At 39.4% G+C, this 13,557-nt stretch overlaps 1 protein-coding gene across 1 annotated transcript in view; it reads left to right on the top strand.

The window, feature by feature from the left end:
- The window catches only part of LOC131978157 (BMP/retinoic acid-inducible neural-specific protein 3-like), a 60,283-nt gene that overhangs the window by 42,852 nt on the left and 3,874 nt on the right, over positions 1-13,557 (top strand). Inside the window, exons 5-7 of the mRNA XM_059341685.1 lie at positions 4,831-4,936; positions 5,376-5,612; positions 10,325-10,547. Coding sequence (XP_059197668.1) covers positions 4,831-4,936; positions 5,376-5,612; positions 10,325-10,547 — 566 coding nt within the window. The remainder of the gene's footprint in view (positions 1-4,830; positions 4,937-5,375; positions 5,613-10,324; positions 10,548-13,557) is intronic.

The raw sequence follows: 13,557 nt of genomic DNA, 5'->3' as shown, positions 1-13,557 counted from the left end.
CATGACCAGTCCTTCTTTCCAGTACTTTTTGTGGACTGACAATCTGTCCTTCAGGTTTAGGGACTTATATCACATTATACAAACACACTGAAATGCTATAATGACGCATGAAGTGTGAATAAATAAGACGGCGAACAACTTCTGCCAGCTTGTTTGGAGCTTCACTTCGTGTCACTGAACCGTTTCCTGGATTTTTACAAGAGTTCTCCTGGGACAAGACAAACTCATGCTAACCAAATGAGGTTTTTCCTCTCAAGCTGTAGTAATTTGATATCCTCCAACCCTCAGTAGCTTACACGGGGCGTCATTTATTCTCACATGGAGACATTACACCTCCCACACAGTCACATCATTTTCCTCTGGGGGACGTTTTTGTGGTGAAACCTGCTCTGTGCTGTTCTCTCCTTCACCACATTGTCAGAGTACCATTGTGCCAACTGCTCTCTTGTAAAGAGAATGAAAAAAAAACTGAAGGTGACTTTGACATGATTGAAGTAATCACACCTACTGACAATAATAATCCTATTGTAGCTCTGTTTTCAGCTTCGCCGCAGGTGCACCGAAATTGCCAAAAAATCACTTGTTACACCATGTGAGCTCCCATCACACACCTTCGACAGAGCTTTGTGAAAAGAATAAGCCATAAGAAAGGGAAAAATAGTGTAAGGAATGATCTTGGAGGGTCAATATTCACAATCTTGCAGTCATCAATAACCCCCTTGAACCAATTTCAGATAACATTCAGTTCAAATTTATGTGGGGGAAGTTACAACCACAATAAACCTAAAATGAAGCTAAAGTAATGATGGTTAAAGATAAGGGATGTTTAATGTGAAGGACATTCTGTGAGGAGTGCTTACACCTGCCACTCATCAGCTCAGTGCAGTGTCAGGATAGGGACCAGGGGCCTCATGTATCAAAGAGTGCATGGCTTTCATACTGGCTTACTTACAAAACTAGAAAAGTACCAAAAGTACCAAAGTACCAAATTCACCTCCACATGTATCAAACTGTGCTTACACCAGGTTCAGAGCACCTTTCCTTGATACATCCCAACCAGCGTGGAACTGAGCTCCCATGCACGAGCCACCAACCACGCCCCAGCCCCTCCCGAAAATGAATATGCAGATGACATGCAAATGACTATAAATCGCCGGCATGCCCGCTGATTATCGACAAAACAATGGCAAATACACATGCTGCCACTGCGCGCGAAGTGGACGTGGTGATCTCCGGGCCGGAGGCAGGGAAAATTAACTTTTTGTTGCCTTAGCTCTGGGATCAGCAACAAGGTGTCACTGCGGCTGTTAACGCAGCCGGATCAGAGACCTGCACCATGGCAGAAGGGTCCCTCAACACTGCAAAAAAAAGAAAAGTTGGGTGAACTCAAAATTTCAAGGCAACAAACTTCGATAAAATTTTAAGTTGGACAATTAAACTAAATATTTTAAGTTTTGTTTTTGAGTCTGCTCAACTCTGAATTCAGATTTTTGTCAACTCAACTGTACTAACTTATAATTTTACATTGTACTAATAACTTTTAATCCTTACCTCTGCTAACTTCTGCAATGTGCTGACTTGGCACGATTGTAACGCTGCTATGAAATGTCAGCTAATGTTGCGACCACAATTTTGAGTTAGCATTGATACGCTAATGGCTACTCTTGTAGCTGTAACAAGCAGCGCCGCTAGCATCAGTTAGCCGCTAGCATCAGTTAGGCTCTAGCATCAGTTAGCCGTTAGCTTTCGCTACTGACGTAATTTCACCGCTTTCCCGCATTTCATAACAAAGAAATAAGAGTTAGCAGAACTATTGTCCCTTGTTGTGAACCCCAACTTAAAGATATAAGTAACAACAACTCACCAACTTGTTTTTGAGCATACAACTGGCTTGCTTCGTTTTGCTAACTTATATTATTGCCCTAAATGTCAGTAATTTATATTTCCAAGTTTTACCAACTTAAATCACAGTTTTAGGCCAAAAAATACAAGTTGGCTTTTTTACAGTGAACACACACTCCTTCTAAACTCCACCGTTGTTAATCTTATTCAGAGCTGAAACAGTCGGTGATCGGCACTTTGACACAGTAATTAAGGCAGGTTAACTGTGAAAAATGTATGCGCCCCATAATCAGAATCACAAGACCTTTATTGATCCTCGGGGGGAAATTTGGTATTCATAAAAATAGTGGAAATAGCAGAATATATAGACTTCAGAAAATATACAATCTTAACATCAAAACATATAGACTGCAACATAATATCATTGCACAAGTAAGCAGCAGTATGCATGTGAAATCTAAAAATGATAATAGATGAAAAAAAATCATCTATCCCCTCATATTTAGAACGGGTTATTGAAAACTGCATTTTCCCCCATTCTCCGAGAGCTATAAACTGTAAATCCAATGTCAGTTGTGTTAAGTCTGAGCATAGAAATAGAAATAAATAGAGCATAAAAGACAGTAGTTTCCGCCAAACAAAAGTTTGTGGTGCCACCGCACATTCTTACGGCACCTCGGAAGGTTGTGGAGCGGTCCGCACATTCTCACAAGTTCACTTTTCATACATGTGGTGTGTGCGGGAAAAGCAGCGCACGCAATGTTTTTGTGCGTACGCAGCATTGATACATGAGGTCCTTGGTGTGTGAGGTTATGTATGTAGCTGGTTCCAGAGCTCTGTGCTGACTCATTGTCTCACCTTCAGAGGCAGTGAGAACATCTCCTCTCCCATTTCCTGAGCTTAGTGTTATTCCTAGTGATTTCTAGCGTGCTGGTTCCTTGCCCGGGGTCATTATTAAGCTCCGTGAGTTATTTAAAGGCTTCCTTGACAGCCGTTTTGTTTTTGTTTATTAAGGCTATCTTCTGCTCCCTGATTTAGTTTTTTAAGTCAGCTGCTCGGCAGCGGTGGTTTAGTTTCACCTTCCTCCTTATCCAAGTCTTTTATTTAAAAGAGCTTGTTATTTCTTTCCTCGTTGCCTTATTCGGACATTTCCCCCTCCTCCATCCATCCAATCAATTGCAATTGTGGTTATCCCTCTGGGATAATTTAAAGATACCCTGAAGTCTGTAACTGTTTCCCATACCCCACCCCCCTCCGGGAATATCTTAATTTGTCGAAATGAGCTTCTGGCATTGACCATCAACATTTCTGCATTTATTTTATACTAGTGCAGTGCCCATAGGAAGTATGTATTCGTACATTATATGCCACACTACAACGTCTGCAACTCCATAAAACACTTACTTTTCACACGCACACCATCCAGCACATACACATTGAACATTGATATTCGCTTCAAACATTATTGGAAAATCAAACCTTGTAGCGCACTTTAAAACTCTGAAAGATAGGTCGGCTAAATAGACTTACAGATGAGATGAGTCAGGGTGGAAATCCAGAGTGAATTGTGTTACTGACCAGGTGTAGGCCTATCACACAATGGGGCGGAGCTCCCCTAAAAGGCGTCTGATCGGAAACAGTGCAATGCCGCAACACGTCCTACGTAAATAATGTAATTTTGGAAAATGAATTCAAAAATCTTCAAAATCGAGGATGCACACCTTTGTGCCATGCACAAGCCACATACACAGACGCTTCTTGGTTGTATAGATAGATTTGTAAATACAATTTTTACCATGGCTCTGTGGCTTACTACTTTGATCCACACATAAATATCTTAAGAACTACTGGATGGATTGTGATGAAATGTACAGACGTGACAGAAATTTCTCAAACTATTGCACCAAAAAATTTGATTTTTTTTTTAGAAAGTTGCATAAGAAACTTATATTCCCATTAACTTTAGCTCTAATAGAAAATATAAGTTTACAAACACGGCCAAACTAAGACCTGACAGCATCAACATGTTAGCATTGTCACTGTGAGTGTGTTAGCATGCAGAACTTTACATTACATTTACCTCAGTGGACCTAACTGCCTTATCGATGATAATTAAATATCAGACTAACGTCATGTCACATGGAAACTTTGCCAATTTCACACATCAGAGTATTTTTCTTGCTCTTGAAGAGTACTACTACGTAAGTTAAAAAAAGGGGATAAAAAGTAAAGCCTGTTTTTGCTCCAGAGGGAGCTGTGTACAGTCTGCTAAATTGCCTCAAGGAATGTCACTTGCAATGTGGGTGATGTAGGTGCCAGGTTCAGCTTCATCGATTGTGATACTTTGTGTCCATTGGGAGTTAGACAATGTGACATGAGTGATGCTTAATTATAGGAATGATCTTTTAAACCACATTTAAAAACTGGTCCATAATTGACTGATGATTTTGCTGCCAATCCTCTGATCGTATTTCAACCGGCGTAGTCCTGTAACAATAATGCATACCTCATGCTAAAGTTTGCGCCGAGCTATTACATGAATCCTCAGGTGCATATATAATTGAATAGGACATGCTTACACTAGCATCACAATAGATTTTAGCATGTTATGGGTGTCAGGGGGCACTGTAATGAGAAACACAATGCAGAGATGAATTTGACGGATGACACCACAACTTACTCATTATGCATCACTCCAGGGATCCTTATCACGACTCAATTTCCAGCCCACTAGCTCACAGAGTCGTTCTCCTGGTAATGATTTGCACAATGGTGGTCTAAATAATGCGTCATATGTTTTTTTGAAGGAGGAGATGATGAAAGGAAAGGTTGTTGTTAATCTTTTTCTGCAAGACAGTCGTGTGCACACTCATTTCCTTTTCTTTTATTCTCCCTTTCTCACACTTTCTCTGTATATTTAATTCCATCAGAGGGTTATTCTTTCTCAGTATGGATTATTGTTATGTGCCTCTGCTTTCCTCTCTTTAGGTGACCGAAACAAGGACAGGCCCACTCGGATGCAGTAACTATGACAACCTCGACTCTGTCAGCTCCGTTTTGGTTCAGAGCCCTGAAAACAAGATTCATTTGCAAGGTTGGCCATCCATAATTGAACTCCCCCAATTTCTGATGGAATTGTCACAGTGTCTGTTCGCTGGCAAGCTTATAACTGCAGCATGAGAGTGTCAGAACGAATTTAGCTTCAATCACTCTTTTGCTGTTTTTGCCATGCATGCTTGCAGAGTTCTAAAGTGAATCCCGGACAATAATGATTCAGAACAAAAGTAGCCGAACTGTGCAGTAAAAATAAAACTTTAAGTGAATCTCAGCACATTGCATGTGACGCCAAGCATATGTCAAGCATGGCAAAACAACAGAGAAAATGAATGCGGGCCCTAAGTGATTTACAGATCGAGCTTACAACAACCATACAAACACATTTCCTGCAATACATAAAGTGCTTACAGCACGCCCTTCATTCATCCGTGTGACATTTCCATGTTTTTTTGTCCTATTTTTTCTCCCTGTCTAAGGCCTTCAGGCCATACTGCCAGAGTACCTAAGGGCCAGGTTCGTGCAGGCAGCTCTCAGCTACATCGGTTGTAATGAGGAGGGCCAGTTTGTGTGCCGAGACAATGACTGCTGGTGCCACTGCGCTGTGGACTACCCACAGTGTAATTGCCCGGAGGTGGATCTGAGGGCTATGGAAGCAAGTCTGCTGAAAATCCGGGATTCCTGGAACATGGCCAACCAAGACTTTGAGGAGTCAGGTCAGTGTTTTTTTTTTATGCACTCATTCAATGACTGTGACCCTCCTACTGACAGCAAATTAGACCTTATTGTTAGAGAAGCCGATGGGTAAAGAAAACAAAAACCGAAAGGCCATGAAAACAAGGGGCAATTACATCCCATCCATGTGATGGGTTTTCAACAGTACACAGAGGAGCAATTTTTATAGCAGCATCTTGCAAAATTATACGAAAACAACAGAGAAGAGCATCTCAGGCCTATTAACTGAAATGATACAGATATGATGGATTTTCCCAAAGTACCACTGTCAGGTGAGCACATAAATGTTTTTTGGCCTTTTTTTGGCTTTATTTGATAGTGATAGAGATACAGCGTGAAAAATTAAGACATGCATGAAAGGGTTCTGAGTCAGATTCGAACCCGCTGCACTGCAAGGACTTAATGGTACCAATGACTCACTAGACGCCCTGCCTATAAAGTTTTACATAATTAAATTACAACGAGCTATTAATCTTAAACCTAAACTTATTGTTAAACTTGTGCAGCACATTTCGTTCCATACGACAGCCTCCCAAGTAGAATCCATCCGAACACATGACGACCAAAACATGTTTTAAAATGTGATGATTGCGGTTTTAAACACGTATTTAAGGTTCGGTACAAAAACACTTGGTTAAGGTTAGGCTTAAAAAACACATTTTCTGCCCATACCTTCCACCAAGAACACAAACATGGTTCTGACTCTCCAGCCACTCAGTATACAACCTATGTGCCTTTTATTGTCAAATTGCTTCATCACTGGCCACAATTTTGTACGATAGCTACCAGACAATCCAGTGCATTTTAATAGGAATAACTACCAACCTTTCATACGATCAGCCTGCTCTGTTGCAGCTGATGTTACACAACGTAGTAAGGGGGTAAGTCTTTTTACAATATCATTATATATTGTGATATTCTAAAAGTTCTGCAACTGTTACTGGATATACTTCTTGTCAGCTAAATGAAATGTTGATGATAATGACGATGTATAAATTAAGGTGCTTCATCACATTGATGGAATAAGTCGTGTAAATCCAATACTGCCATAATGCAGTCCTGCCTATTGATGAAACATTTCCCTCAGTGGCCTGGTACAGCCAGAGATATTAAAGGCATAGCTGACTCAGGAGAAACAACGTTGAAAAATCTCTAGCAGTTGACAAATTTGTCATTTCACAGCGTATGCTGTCAAAACATCTGACCCCCCTTTTTGAGAATACAAACAACTACCTTTTGCAACCATTTGAGCCAGTCTGTGTGCAGAAATTACACGGTGCAAATCTCAGTGCCCGGAAAATGAAAGGGTAGCACTTACAGTAATGTGACTAGGTCAACGGTGATTCAGTCAAATTAGGGTTTTTCAGCACCGCAGGGGGAAGCTGTCATGCCCCAGAAACAAACTACAGTTGCTATAATCTGTTCGCAGACTGTGATGTAAGCTATGATGTAACGCTTCACAGTTCAGTTGTAGCCATTTCATCAGTTCACCTTACTTAATGTCAGCTGGGGAACATGGCAAAAACAGGCGCATCAGCGAAGCATTGTGCTCACAGTGTTCATTCAGGATGAGAGTGAGAAGAGCTTTTGTACAAGCTTTCACACCTGAAAGGTGTTTTTACTAATGAATAGGCACTGGGAAGACTACTACTTTTCTCGAAGGGTTAGTCATTGGTATACTTTCATTTATAAGGCAACATTGGGACTGCTGCCTTCATACATTTGCACCTTAATTACTGTGAGAAATGCTGGATCTTATTCTCTTCGTTCACAAGATCAATTGTTGCTTTCTGTCCCTTATGCTCGTACGAAGTTGGGTAAAAGGGTATTTGTTTACTCTGCACCTTATGCTAGAATATGCGCCAGAAAGAATGGAAATTAACTGACTTTGTTTCTTTGGGTACCTCTAAATGCAAACTAAGAGTTATTGAGGCCAATTCCACAACATGCACTTGCATCTCATGACGTGTTTAAGGTCTGTGTGTTATGTAAATATGTAACTGTATTTGGTGTTTGCTGCCTCTTGGCCAGGGCTCCCTTGAAAAAGCGGTTCTTAATCTCAATGGGATATTCCCTGGTTAAATAAAGGTTAAATAAATAAAAAAAAATACTAACTCCAATGCTGCGGCTCCACATTGCGTCACATATTTTCATTAATGTTCCAACACAGCTCCCTCTCTGTTTTCTCGTCATTATTGAGACTCTGAGGTGCATGCACAGGCCCTGAGGGCCTCTAGCTGTTTCAGTAATCCCCATCACTTGAGCTGTTCTTTGTGCACCTTGCAGTCCGAGTGTGTTATAACTGGCTCCATTCTTCTGTATGAAGGGCAACTTGATTAGCACACAGCTGGCAATAACTTTAGCAGCAAGGTGCCCTGAGAACTGCAGTAACAGTGCTGTATTAAATAAAGAAAAAAGTAAGTTAGCTTCAAACCCCTGGAGATCTACTTGTATATTTGATCTAATGGAGAACAACTTAATCCACAGCAGAGAGAGAGATTAATAGTCATAACTGGGATTGTGGTTTCCACAGTCAGATGACGGCAGACATTATTTGCTTTGACCTTCTACTGATTGATGCTTTAATTAGGAATCTTTATATTCTTCCTTTCTGTCTTCACTGCTTTGTGCAGTTGTCTGAAGATCTGCAGTTTTCTGTGAGACGAATAATGCTGTCATATTCATAATATTGTATTGAAATAGATTAAGATCCATTGACTGGAGTGAGCAATATGTGAGTCACAATAAGTACAGATCCAAAAAGTCCTGATCACGCGACATTTCAATATTTTGCCTTTGCTTTATATAATTAATGAGGATATTTGCTTGAAATTAACCCAACAAGAAAGGCACATCATTTATTAATTGTAACCTCATAATTTAGCAATTTAAGAATAATCTGCCAAATAAGCCTCTTGATACACATCATTACCCTCCTACCCCAATTTATTTTTAACAATGCCCAGAATGTGTCAGGGCTTGTGCTTCTCCAAATCTGACAGGGTCTTCTATTTTTAAAATCACACAAAAGGGGGAGAGCTGTTAGCTTCCTGGGTTCAGTGGCTGACAAGATAATAATGGTGGGCAGAGAGTGGGTTTCCAGGGATGAGTTATTGTTGTCTTGGTGATAAAATAATGGCCGAGCTCAGCAGCAACTTGCAGTTTCCACCTTCCCCACGCAACCCAACACCATGAACACACTTAGTGGCTGTGTTGTGTGCTGTATGTAATTAATCAATACCAAATCCTTGTAAACACACAATCAATTGATGATCACATGTAATACATATAACTATTTAAATGAATAACCACATGATGAAGCACTATCTAGATCGTTGTTATTTGTTGAATGACAGGTGATGCCATGCAAACTAGTAATTTGTTTTTACTTTTCTTTTGTTTGTATTATAATTTCCCTATGATATGTTTAATCGCAGCTATTTTTTTTTCTTTGATATTATATTATATTTATGTTTTTATTTCAATTGTGCAAAGAAGATAAAGATAGATGTTGTGTTGGTACTATTAATGCAATGGGTCATGCGTGGGTACCAAATGCTCATTCTCTGGCGACAGTCCCAATACTAAGTATATATATATATATATATATATATATATATATATATATATATATATATATATATGTATATTCTCCGAGTTTCAATAAATATTCTCAGGTTTCAATATATATTCTCAGACTTTTAATATAAATTCTCAGGTTTCAATATATACATATTCTCAGGTTCCTGAAAAGCTCGCCATAATATATATACATTTCCCTATTAAAAAATCTGTTTAACTCACAACTAGTAATGAATGGCACAGGCACTGGATGGAAGGTTTTTTGAGAAGAACTCTTTTCATGGTATATGTTGACAAAAGTCAAAATATTATCCATTAACTACCTATATAAATGTCAAAAGGCAACATCTTAATGGACCATGTTGAATGAAATGAACAAACTTTGAAGGTGCACAGTGTCGTTTCTATTCATCTCAGGAGATCGTCACTCATTATAAATGTAGGCCGTGAGAAGCACCCCCCAAATACCCCTTCAATATATTTTATTACAAGCTGTTTAATCAATTTATTAATTTCACATGAACATGTAATACACCTTGCATAATCACTGGGGAAGTCATTGACACTTAATTGGATTTCTAATAAGATGCTGTATTATCAAGATAATGTTAACTAATTACAAACAGTGCACTCGTTTTCTCATCAGTGTTGCACTTCGCATCGATTTTCCATATAACCAATCGTGATTACAATGATGATGCGATTGATATTGAATGTTTTGGAAATGTAATTTATTTGCTGTACATTGTGTTTACAACGGCTCTGAAGGCTGACATATAAAATTCTCTTTGCTCCTTGTCCACACTATTTTCCCAAAGACAGAGCATCAGAATGAGCCCGGGAGAAGCTGTTGGCTGTGTTCATTAATGGAAGAGAAAAAAAACCTTACCCCAACCTCGTATTTAGCTCTGCCTCTTCTCATTAGCATATACGTCAAACAATATCACTTCCAGTTTGCCCTGCAGCTCTCGAGCCTGTGTGGCCTCTGCAAAGCAATTCTCTCATTCGCTCTGACTGAATTAGCCAAATATAGTTGGAAGAAAGTGAGTTTGTTTGACCTGTATTGGGAGAAGTGTTTGCTCTCATTGTGCATCTCTCCCCTGCCCTCCAGATGAGTTCCAGAACTTTGTTCGAAGGCTTCCCACGTTCTACGCCCTGAACACGTCTGCCATCCAGTACTTCTGGAAGATGGAACCGACCATTCACCAACGCTACAAACAGCTGGAGCTCAGCACCCAGCAGCTTCTGAGCAAAGCGCGGCGCATCGTCAACAAGCTCTTCACCCTCAGCAAGAGGTGTCGAACTCAGCCTAAAATTATTATGCTGAGGGAGAGGTGAGAAGCTGATAAGTATTCCTGCTGACTTTTCTGTTTATACGGCTGTGGAAGTGTGTGTATGTGTGTGTGTGTGTGTGTGTGTGTGTGTGTGTGTGTGTGCATGCCTGCATGTGGTTTTGCATGTGTGAAAATAAGCAAGAAATTTCAAACCCTGCAGCCACATCACAAGTCCTTTCAAGCAAGCTGAGAACGGCACTGCTCATTTATTTTCTTCAGCCCACTCTGTGCGTAGCGCTTTGTTATCCCCTCAACTATGCATTATGCTAATAATACACACAATATATTAGCGCCTTGATATTCAACTGAGGTCCTATTGAAGTGAGCTATAGTGTCACACCTGATGACTTGGCTGCACTCCCAGTCCAGGTCTCCTTTACTTCCAGGAAATCAAAGCCATCCTCCTGTGAAATTAAAGTTTGCAGTGTTTTAAAGGAATATGCTAAGTTTGGGAGATTCATGTTGGTTACTGGCCTGTGATGAAATCATAAGACACAAAAGAAAAAGTTTTCCATGTCTCCTCAGTAGATCATTCAATCTATTTTGGGGGGGTTTCTCATAAAAAGTCATATAGTCTGCAGTATCCAGGCTTATTGGAAGGAAATGTGATTTAGTCGGTGCAGCTAATGCAGCCAGGTTTATTCTGGGAGCTATTTAAGGTGAGAAACTAAACATTCATCCTCTGCAATGTTATTTTGAGCTGCAGGTACAGTCTCTCATCGCCCACCTCTGTCATCTCCTGTTAAATAAGGAATTATGATGTTAATGTTGTATAATATTAATTCACCTACAACGTCTTATCTGACCATGCATACATACATAATGCCTGTTCAACATAGCAACGTTTTAACACAGAGCACATAGCCAGTGAGCTCCAGAGTTAATACACTTTTATGGGATATTTACTGAGGATTTACAGCTCACTAAACAGCCAAATTGCATTTGTTCTTATTTACCAATAGAATGCACCCAGATTGTACCTGCAACTAAAATGAAAGTGAAGCTGAAAATAAGAGTTTGGTCTCATGCAATATGTATTTTATGGCATTCTTGTTTGTAAAATATGGGGAAAGGATTGGTATTACAAATAGTCACTACACCTGATTTATCACTGTAGACTGCAGGTGTAAAATACTCCACACTGTTTTTTTTTTTTTTGTTGTTTTTTTGAAAACCCAGTGTGAGACTATAGCCAGACACAGTCCGAGGCAGAGAGGAATTGTAGTTAAAAGATGCATTACAAACATTACTTTAGGAATAAAAATAGCAGCAATGCAACACCCTGTTATCTTTTGTTTTCCTGCAGGTTCTCCCCTACCTATTTTTCAAGAGATGTATGATTGAATGAGCCAATAATAGTCATTTATTAGAACTCCTTTGACTAGATTTTTTTCTGTAAATTGATGATATCACAGCCTAACAGTTTCACTAATCTCCTACCTAATTACATATCTCTTTGTGGAGCTGACATCAGGCTATTTAACTGATATTTCCTAACATCTTGTAAATTACTTTTAGTATCGCCCTGCATATTAAATAATCTGTTTTTTAAGATGCACAGTGGAACGGCAGGAGTGTCAGCGCAAAATAACTAATGACAAACAAATTAGATGACGCAGTAATGAGTGACTTGTAGGAGATGAGTCCATAAATAAGACATCCCCATATGTGCAGCACCATCTGCATCAAATCTAATATTCAATATTTCTCAACACTTCAGCTGGACAGTATCTGGGGCAAATTTGGGGAGAGCAGTAAGTGCAGTAATGAGTGTGCGAGTGATGAAAGTAAATACTTAAACTGGATATTTTGGATCCTGCTGTGATATAACCTGGTGCTTAAAAAGGTCTAAGGAAGAATCTGTTATTGCCTGGGGTTAAAGCCAAGCAGTATGATAAAAGATGCAGCCCTTCCCTTGGTTAACATTTTCCTCTATGTCAAAATATTTTTAATAGGATATATCATTCATAAACTTGCATTTAAAAAATCTGCCGAAAAGAAGTTAGGTAATTACATGCTGTGCAAAAATATGCAATTTTCTTGTTCCAAACTAAAAAAATTAAATGAGTTCCTTTATTCCACAGCTTCTTACTGTACTAACTTTTGTGCAATGACCTAGTTCATGGAGGATCCCCACCCCCTTATTTCCTTTTATAACAAAACTATTCCTATATCTTTTCAGCCATTATTCATGTACTGAAGCATCATGGTCTTTGTCAGATGAAGGAAAAACAAACAGAAAAATATGCTATGCCCAGTAACTTAACGCTACAAATCCATTTTGGAGTTTTTATTGTAACACTCTCGTACAGTCTTTATAGATAAGGACAGTATGCTTTTTTTCAGTTTTGAGCTGCACTGTGTGAGAATACAGGGTGTCAGAATATCAGTGTTAGAGCTGCCAAGTTTTAAGAAAATATTGCTTTTAATAGAAAAAATGGTGTGCATTTTCTTTGGAGAAAAAAGTTTAACTTGCTCGTAAAAACTGAGTGTGTAGCAGCAGTGTGTGGCATTGATCAGTGTGAAATTAGCTGACAGACAATGAACAGATTGCAGAGTGAACACCCGGCTTCTCTTTGGCTCGTACTGCACACTGCGTCTCCATGACAGTTTACATGTCCTGCTGACACAATGCGCTTTATGATGGCGGGACAGCTTCCTCTCCCTCGCTGTGCACAGCCTCCGCTCTGGAGGTGAGATATGCACAACTGACTCTAACTGATGAGTTTCAGCAAAAACTGGCAGCCGTTAAGACTGTTAACACATTGTATCAACTGTCTTTTGACAAAAATGTCACAAGGCTATAATCTGATGATTTGAGAAAATGTTTCTTGATCTTTCCCGTTTTCCTCGACGTCACACTCTGCTACACTTAATGACTGCACTCACTGTGATGTTGGGATATAGTACTAAAGGGGCCTGATAGTTCAAGGTGCTAGTGTTTCTATTGACTTTGGCTCCACATGAATAATACAATAATAAGTAAAAAGAAACAAACAAACAAAATAAA

The sequence above is a fragment of the Centropristis striata genome, chromosome 9, assembly GCF_030273125.1.
Source record: "Centropristis striata isolate RG_2023a ecotype Rhode Island chromosome 9, C.striata_1.0, whole genome shotgun sequence".
NCBI lineage: Eukaryota > Metazoa > Chordata > Actinopteri > Perciformes > Serranidae > Centropristis > Centropristis striata.
The sequence above is the reverse complement of the archived record's forward strand: the minus strand, read 5'-3'. Positions and strand labels throughout refer to the sequence as shown.